This window comes from Colobus angolensis, unplaced genomic scaffold (genome assembly GCF_000951035.1).
Source record: "Colobus angolensis palliatus isolate OR3802 unplaced genomic scaffold, Cang.pa_1.0 Scaffold347, whole genome shotgun sequence".
NCBI classification, from domain to species: domain Eukaryota; kingdom Metazoa; phylum Chordata; class Mammalia; order Primates; family Cercopithecidae; genus Colobus; species Colobus angolensis.
The window spans coordinates 1,746,678-1,756,144 of record NW_012116788.1 but is presented as its reverse complement, the minus strand read 5'-3'; the positions used below and the strand labels follow the sequence as shown (position 1 = coordinate 1,756,144).

At 35.3% G+C, this 9,467-nt stretch overlaps 1 protein-coding gene across 1 annotated transcript in view; it reads left to right on the top strand.

Annotated features, from left to right (window-relative positions):
* Positions 1 to 8,384, top strand: part of NMD3 (NMD3 ribosome export adaptor) — a 22,815-nt gene extending 14,431 nt beyond the window's left edge. Inside the window, exons 8-12 of the mRNA XM_011952721.1 lie at positions 2,166 to 2,278; positions 3,384 to 3,456; positions 5,572 to 5,678; positions 6,347 to 6,417; positions 6,878 to 8,384. Coding sequence (XP_011808111.1) covers positions 2,166 to 2,278; positions 3,384 to 3,456; positions 5,572 to 5,678; positions 6,347 to 6,417; positions 6,878 to 7,008 — 495 coding nt within the window. The 3' untranslated portion in view covers positions 7,009 to 8,384. The remainder of the gene's footprint in view (positions 1 to 2,165; positions 2,279 to 3,383; positions 3,457 to 5,571; positions 5,679 to 6,346; positions 6,418 to 6,877) is intronic.
* Positions 8,385 to 9,467: the final 1,083 nt, after the last annotated feature.

The window sequence follows — 9,467 nt, the reverse complement described above, 5'->3', positions numbered from 1 at the left end:
TCTTGTCATGTTGTTTGGGCTGGAGTGCAGTGTGGCTTCATAACTCAATGTAGCTTCAAACTCCTGGGCTCAAGTGATCCTCCTGCCTCAGCCTCCTAAGTAGCTGAAACCACAAGTGTTTGCCACCATGCCCAGCTAATTTTTTTATTTCTTTGTAGAGATGGAGTCTCCATGTTACTCAGGCTGAACTCCTGAGCTCAAGCAATCCTGCTGCCTTGGCCTCCCAAAATGTTAGGATTACAGGCATGAGCCACCTCCTCTGGCCTATGTATAAATTATTAATTCTTTTAGTAAATATTTTTAGAGTAAAGAGTTGATCTAGGAGTCATTTCCAGTGGTGAAAATTAGCTTACACGTACAGGTGGTGTCTCTGTGATTATCATTATGATCTCATGAAGTATAAATATTACATATTTACTGTATTTTCTTTTGTTTTCTTCTCCCCTCCTCTCCCTTAGTCTTTTCTTTTCCATTTTTTTTTGTTTTTAAAAAAAGACACAAGGTCTCACTCTGTCTCTCAGAGCTGGAGTTCAATGGTATGATCATAGGTCATTGGGACCTTGAGCTTGTGTGCTCCAGTGATCCTACCACCTCACACCTCAGCATGCTGTCATACCTGTCTAATTTCTATTTTTTAATTTTTTGTAGAGTCAGTCTCACTGTTTTTTCAGGCTGGTCTCGAACAATCCTCCTGCCTCCCTTATAGGCATGAACATGAGTGCCTGGACTTTCTTTTTTTAAAAATCCTCATATTGCCCCAAATTTTTTCAATGGGAGCCTCTTCAGAATGGTTCCTGTTGTTGTTCTGACATAACTTTCCTAGTCTTTGAAAGCATCCTTGATTTCTGGCACAACACAGCATTCAGGTGTTCCAAAATCACATGTATGGTTTCTAACCCATATCTGAAATCAAATGTTTCTTCAAAGATGAAAGTCTGGCTTCTTTTAGTGTGAAATAGTATCTAGAGACTCCCAGGGTACGTGTGTGCGTGTGTGTGTGTGTGTGTGTGTGTGTGTGTGTGTGTATGTGCGCACGTGCTAATAATGCTTCTTGAGACAAAAATAACTTGTGATAATCTGGGAAAAATCAATGGAAATGGAAGACAGATGACTTTCTACATTTTATTTAAAAATTAAGATAATACACTTAAGGGCAAACTTTTCATTTATAATAAATGTAGAGTACCACTTCCCCTCAGGCAGACAGAAAACCAGATGTTATATTTTCTTGGTTTTTAAAAGACAGAAGAGGTTAATAAATTTCTTACAAGTAGAAGAAGTCTAATATTTAGAAAGTAAGTCCTGTTAAATAAAATTTAGTTTCCCTGTTAATTGACTTTTCTTGCAGTTCTTAAGTTTGAGACTTGTCTTTTATTTCAGTTTCTCCTTCCACTCTATTTCTTTTCTTTTTTTTTTCATTTCTTTTTCTTTGACCAACTGCAATAAGAAGTAATGATTCTTTTCATAACTTTATTTTGAGATTCCTTAATTTTATTTATAACTGTTACTTGATCTCACTTTAGTTGGTCTGTCTTTGTTGTTAAAGGTGTTGGCATGTTGGAAAGGGAATTGATAGTTTTCTAGTTTAAAAATTGGGATGTTGTTTCTGCAATATGTATGTGTGTGTATATATATGTATATATATATATGAATGATTATACTCTACACTAGTAGATACTTTAAAGACTAATTTGATAAAGATTTGGCTTCTCTAGTGGTTTACTACTAGGATTTCTAGGCTATCTTGTCTGAACCCTTGTGTCAAGAAAGAGTTTGTTTGGAATACTTTCTTGCTTTAAGATTCCCCTACCTTTTCACTTACTTTATTCACTCTGCCTATATTGGCCCATCTTCCTGTGAAAACATTTCTTTTCAAAATTCTACATATATATATTTTTAGGGAAATTGTTAATGTTTTATAAAAGTCTTGAATAAAGTCTTCTTCTAAGTCAATGATTTATTTTTATGAATTGCTTGTGAGTCTTTCTGTACTCATGATTCAGTAATTTAATTTTGACAGTGTTTCACATATCAGAAAAATAAAAAAAAATTTTCTGTCTTTAAAAATTAGAAAACCAAAAATCAATATTGTATTTAACTTTTCTCTGAGATGCTTTTAGAGTTAAGTTTAGATTATTGAAGAGTACATTTTCTTTCCTCTTAAGCATACCCTCGGGGAAGTCTGGGTACAGAAGACATCTGAAATGAATACAGATAAACAGTATTTTTGTCGTACTCATTTGGGACATCTTCTAAATCCCGGAGACCTGGTGTTAGGGTTTGTATTATTTCATATTTTAAACTGCCAAGTGGGATTGCAAATTTCCTTTGGGAACCAGCAAAACTACCTAAAATACTAACATTGCTTGCTCTAAAAAGATCGAAGGGTTCTTAGGAACCTTATAACTCATTTTATTGTTGATAACTAAATTAAACTGTGGGTTGGACAGAAGCCCGTAGTTACTCCATTTTGGTTATAATCTTAAAGAGTAATTTGTTCTAAGATTTTGTTAATTGAACCTTAAAGTTATGTGGTTATAACCATATTTAGAGCTGCTTTTGCAGATTGGGTCGTTTTTTTTTTTTGAGACGGAGTCTCGCTGTGTCACCCAGGCTGGAGTGCTGTGGCCGGATCTCAGCTCACTGCAAGCTCCGCCTCCCAGGTTTACGCCATTCTCCTGCCTCAGCCTCCCAGGTAGCTGGGATTACAGGCGCCGCCACCTCACCCGGCTAGTTTTTTGTATTTTTTAGTAGAGACGGGGTTTCACCGTGTTAGCCAGGATGGTCTCGATCTCCTGACCTCGCGATCTGCCCGTCTCGGCCTCCCAAAGTGCTAGGATTACAGGCTTGAGCCACCGCGCCCGGCCGATTGGGTCGTTTTTTATTGTGCATTTGCTACTGATGAGGTAACTCACTTTTAATATACGTCAGCTATTTATACAAAGGCTTGTAAAGGCATACATCAGTTCTTTCTGAATCAGAGCTTATCAGTGAGTGTCTGATTAAACCCTCAAATAATACTTTCGCTTTTAGGATTTCAGTTTCTTTTGCTAGAGAATGAGGGGTGTTTTTGTTTTGTTTAAAATAAACTAGAAGGAAGCATCTAATTGAGTTCTAAAGTTGGACTGATATGTAAGTCTGTTTTGCTTTTACACATGTATGGCAAGGTGGACAATAATTGATTATAAATGAAATTCAGAGTTCCTTATTATCTTTACCAGCATCTACAGAAGCATGTTCATTGTGTAATAAATGACAGAACTTTTAAAGTGGGAAGCATATTAAATGTTTGATTTTTAGGAAGTTTTAGGTGATATCCATAAAATAAAAAGTTACACACAAAGGGTAAATGGTCACTAAGTTTTTCATTGTTTACATTTCAGGTTTGATTTGGCCAATTGTAACTTAAATGATGAGCATGTCAACAAAATGAACTCAGATAGAGTTCCAGATGTGGTAAGGCTTTAGGTTTTTCCCTTTTTTCCTGTGTTAAAGAGGATGAATGTAACTCTTAGGGGTAGGTAGGAGTTCACACTTTTGAAAATAGCAAATCAATTTAGAGATTTCTGAAACTGCAGATAAGGTATAATAGCAAAAGTCTTTTTTTTTTTCTTAAAGAAACGGGAGGCTGGGTGTGGTGGCTCAAGACTGTAATCCCAGCACTTTGGGAGGCCTAGACAGGTGGATCACCTGAGTTCGGGGGTTTGAGACCAACCTGACCAGCATGGAGAAACCCTGCCTCTATTAAAAATACAAAAAAATTAGCTGGGCATGGTGGTGCATGCTTGTAATCCCAGCTACTTGGGAGGCTGAGGCAGAAGAATCACCTGAACCCAGGAGGCGGAGGCAGAGGTTACAGTAAGCTGAGATTGTGCCATTGCGCTCCTGCCTGGGCAACAAAAACAGAACTCTGTCTCAAAAGAAAGAAAGAAAGAAAGAAACAGGAGTCTTGCTTTATTGCCCAGGCTTGCATGCAGTCATGATCATCACTCACTGCACCTCCCACCTCAGCCTCCTGAGTAGCTGAGACTACAGGCACATGCCACCACTCCCAGCTAATGTTTAAAAAATGTTTTGTAGAGACGGGATCTTGTTATGTTGCTCAGGCTGGTCTGGAACTCCTGGCTTCAAGTGATCCTCTGACCTCAGCCTCTCAAGTAGGTGGAATTACAGGTGTCACCTATCATGCCTGGTTTCATTTTAAATAATTTTTCTTGGTGGGGTAAATCCAAGATTTATTGTGATTTTTTGTTCCTCTTCTAATCACATTTGCATTCTCTCTCAAAATACCTGATACTATCTGTAGAGCAAAAATAAATTTAGCCGGGTGCGGTGGCTCACGCCTGTAATCCTAGCACTCTGGGAGGCTGAGGTGGGCAGATTGTTTGAGCTCAGGAGTTCGAGACCAGCCTGGACAACACAGTGAAACCCCATCTTTTAAAATATAAAAAATTAGCTGGGCATGGTAGCATGCACCTGTAGTCCCAGCTACTTAGGAGGCTGAGGCAGGAGAATTGCTTGAACTTGGGAGGTGGAGGTTGCAGTGAGCCAAGATCACGCCACTGCACTCCAGCCTGGGCGACAGAGCGAGACTCCATCTCCAAAAGATAAATAAATAAATAAATTTGCAACTAAAAATGATGACATTTAGCATTTATTCAGGTTCATTTTTATTAGGCTCACTTCGTTTCACATACATTGTTCAGTTAAGAAGGCATTTAGAGTTAAGGCTGTTATTCAAAGCTGAATAAAAATGTCATTGAAAAATAATCTTCACAGTATTAAGTCTTGGAAAAAGACTATTAATTCTGAAAAATCTGTTCTAACATGATGAGGTTAAGAATCATTAGAAACTGAATGAAATTAGTGTGAAAGACCCTGTCTTCTCTACTTGCTTAATCTTTTAGAATAAACATTGATTTCTTTAGCAGTGAGCAAAAAAAAAAAAAAAAACAGCCATGACAAATCAAGGACTCCAACCACCTGCCCAGTTGTGCTTTTGTTAGTTGATAAATTAGGAATAACAGACTTAGATAATACTTATCTAAGTCTAAATAAGTATTTCTAACAAGGTAATAAGAGGAGATCATGGCAGTCTTACAAGATTTTGTGTTTTGTAAAATTATTTTCATTCTATAATTAAGCATTCTAAAATACATTGTTGTGAAAGTTAGATATAGTTCTGTAAATGCTTATTGGTGGGAATAAGAGAAAGAAAAAGTATCTACTTGTGATATTCAGAATGATTTATATGAATGGTAGCTGAAAACTGAAGTTTGAGTTAAAAGAAAACTGCAGTTTTTGTTATTAAGAAAAATAGTATTCAATCACTGAAAAACTTTAGTAAATTTTAACAATTATACAAATAATGCTTGAATCCATTCTCATAAAAAGTTAAAATACACGGAGAAAAATTTTAAAAGTCCTATTGGCACTGCCTCACCATCCCTTCCCCTTTCTCCTGAGGTGTAACCACTGTCATTAGTTTGGTCATTTTTTAGCTTTACTGAATTTTGTGGCCTTACTGTATAGTTCCCATTCTTTATAACTTTACAAATATTTATCTTGCAGGTATTAATCAAGAAGAGCTATGACCGGACCAAACGTCAGCGTCGTAGAAACTGGAAATTGAAAGAGCTTGCAAGAGAGAGAGAAAACATGGATACAGATGATGAAAGGTCTCGCTTTTCTTTAAATCTCTTATGTTGTCTCAAAGGAAATCTTTGTGATAAATACTTTTTATGTTGTAAAGAAATAGGCATCACATAATTGATCCTTGCACTCTATTATAATCTTGGATTTTTATCAAGGTATTAATGGAATCAATATAAGATGATGTAAAGACATTTAACACAGATTTAGTAATTATCTCCTGGTTTATGACCTAATAATTGTAGTGTTAATGTAAACAATTCATTTGAAAAGTTAAAATATAGTCATACTTTGCTTAACAGTGGGCATACCTTCTGAGAAATGCATCATTAGGTGATTTTGTTGTGTGAACATCACAGAGTATGTGGCACATGACTTTATAATAAATAATTACATTATGAATATCACAAATAGCAGATGAGTACTTCTAGCTTGAGGAAACAGCTCATTGATGCCAAGTGTGTTATTTCTCAAATAATTTAAGCAGAAATGAAGACAATGTTCTAAAACAGTTTATTGAATGATTCAAAAAGTAGCTTTACTGATGAAGATGCCGATGTCTAAAAAAAATGGGTTTATATAAAATTGTATCATGAAATGTGAGTGGGAAGCAGCAGTATGTCTACATAGTCCTTAAAATGAAGAAAATATAACTATATTTTTGCTGATGAAATATTTAAATGTTTATTTAAAGGCAATACCAAGATTTTCTTGAAGATCTTGAAGAAGATGAGGCAATTAGAAAAAATGTCAACATTTACAGAGGTTGGTGTTCTAGGAGTGTTTAAGTCATTTGTTGTGTATATAAGTATAGTTCCTAGTGTGATGATTTTGGTATCTTAAGATTTGATTCTCATAAATGTCTTTAATTGTTTTTTCAACTACTCTAGTCAGACTTCTACAGAAAAAAAACTTGCAAAACAATAAATAAAACTTTATAAAATACTGTTTTGTATATTACAGTTAATATTATTTGCGTTCTAGCCTGATCCTTTAAGTTGCTCACTCCTATAGTGGTGGAAGTATATTCATACAGTTATTCAGTTCATTCGTTCAGTGAATATAATTTGAATGACTACTGTAAGAGACAAGAGTTTCTGATACAATATAGTTACATAATAACGGTAAAGGTAGATATTTGTATATTTTCAAATATACTTATTTAATACTTTGTATACATATAAATACTTTGTATTTATTTTATTCTCTTTGTATTTTTTTTTAGATTCAACTATCCCTGTGGAAAGTGACATAGATGATGAAGGAGCACCTCGAATTAGTCTGGCTGAGATGCTCGAAGACCTTCATATTTCCCAAGATGCCACTGGTGAAGAAGGTGCATCAATGATGACATAATGAGATGTTGTAGACTGTTTCCACATACATGGGCTTAAGAAGTTCGACAAAATTACCTTAAGTGTCTACTCTCTATGCCTCCAGATTTCAAGAGGAGAAATTTAGTTTTAAACCTGAATAAACGTGATTGTTTTGAGTGCTCACTCAAACCACTGAAAAAGATGGATGGCTTTGAAGTTTTAGATAATAAAAGATTATGGAGAATGTAATTATTATTGATATTTAGGCTATTTTACATGTGGAATTTTATCACTGTGCTTTTTTATATGAGGCACTGTAGTATTTTCACATAGTATAGTACTCTGGATGTAAAAGCTCAAAACTTGTGATTCCTTGAACATTCACTAAATATTCAAGCAAAAACACATTTTTACATTATTTTTACATTGATTACTTTAGTGAAAGACCATATGAAGAAGCATTTTTAATACTAACTTGGTACATACTTTGATTCACTTTACATCATTTTTATGTTCTTGAGATAGGGAAATTAGGGTTCAGTTTATCACTGGACATTCAGGAGGCAAGTCAATCTTATTTCCTTACGAAGTTAACTCTTCAAAAGCTGTTAAACAGAGAGTTACTTTAATTTTTATTGCAGTAGGAGGAAATATATTTAAAATGTCTGTAGATGTATAGCAAATAGAGACTCATTATTTAAAAGTTAAATAACAATTTGTTCTTTTGTTATTTTTGCCAGTTTAGGGCAGTAGCTGCTTTTCTCATATAAATATATTCCTACCACATCAAAAATGCTTTTAAAATTTTTGTTTATAAATTGAGAAGGAATTTTCTCTCTCTAAATTTCTGTCATTGAACATATCACCATCAAAAAGAATATTAGAATCCAGCATGAAGATGATGACTAATTAATGAGGTACATACTTTATAAAACCATTATTAATCAGATTTGAATGAGGAATGCTTTCCACATCCTTGAAAGAAAAACTGGCTTAGGTTTTAAAGTATTCTGAGAATGAATTATTAAGATCCTATATCTATAAGCAAGATGAGACTTACTAAGTATGCCACAACTATGAGCTAATTCATTCATTCTGTGTGTGCCATTAAATAAAGAGATTGAGCAAGTGCCACTGTGTGAAACATTTTTGTTTTTTTAATATTGGACTTTCCAATTTTGAAATTATGAATAAAGGCCTACATTTTCTATAGTGGCTTCTTTTCTGTCTGCATATTTTGTTAAAATTGTGGATCTAAAAGCCATATGCTGTCTTTGGTGGTGGCCTAGTAGGAAAGGCTTGTCCTAGTTCTTGAAAGGTAAGATTGACCAAAGCAAGTTCTCATTGGTGGTCTGTGTTTACATCTTCCATGTCAAGATATTTTAAAGCATGAAAATAAAGCCATCCTCGCCCTTTTTCGTGTGTTTGAAATGGTTGCATCGTTGTCATATTTACATGAGAAAGCATGCAGTTTTCCAGAGTAGAATTGTTGATGTTATTTAAGTACTTTTATAATCTTTCCACTGAAAAATATAGTTTCTCACTAACCTTATTTAGTCTTATTTAGTCTTACTCATTTTGATGCTCTACTAAGTATTGAAATTTCTTGGTTGAAAGACTGTGATAGGCAAACGAATGTAGCTAAGAGAAAAACTCATCCAAGATCTTGCACAAAGTTAAATAACCTTGATAAATCTACTATACTGTAGTAAGGTTCCCATACTCGAGACTTGTGGGTCCCCCAGTATTCTTAATCATGTTCCAAAGTTGTTATGGCTTGGGAAGGCTGGTATTAATCAAATGCACAAGAACATGATTTTTAACCAATTTATAAATACAACTAATTTACAAGTCAGTGTGGTCATTATTTTTTTGTAGCCAAATCTGCACTTGAAGCTGCTGATTTAGTGTCAAAAGTCACTGAGGGGCCAGGTGCAGTGCCTCATTCCTGTAATTCCAGCACTTTGGGAGGCTGAGGAGGGCGGATCATTTGAGGCTAGGAGTTCAAGACCAGCCTTTCCAACATAGTGAAACCCTGTCTCTACTAAAAATGCAAAAATTAGCTGGGCGTGGTGATCCTGGCTAATATGGTGAAACCCCGTCTCTACTAAAAAAATACAAAAAACTAGCCGGGCGAGGTGGCAGGCACCTGTAGCCCCAGCTACTCGGGAGGCTGAGGCAGGAGAATGGCGTAAACCCGGGAGGCGGAGCTTGCAGTGAGCTGAGATCTGGCCACTGCACTCCAGCCCGGGCGACAGAGCGAGACTCCGTCTCAAAAAAAAAAAAAAAAAAAAAAAATTTATCCATAATTTCACTTACAAAAAGGTTGCAAGCATTCCCGGATACCATTTTTCCAGATTTGCCAAATGTAAACAATCTACCTCATTTGCTTTCTTTCCCGTTCTCACTAATTATTTTTTCCTCAACCATTTAAGAGTAAAATGCAGAAATGATGCTGCTTTATCCTGTAAATATTTTCCCTGTCCAAAAAACAAGGAA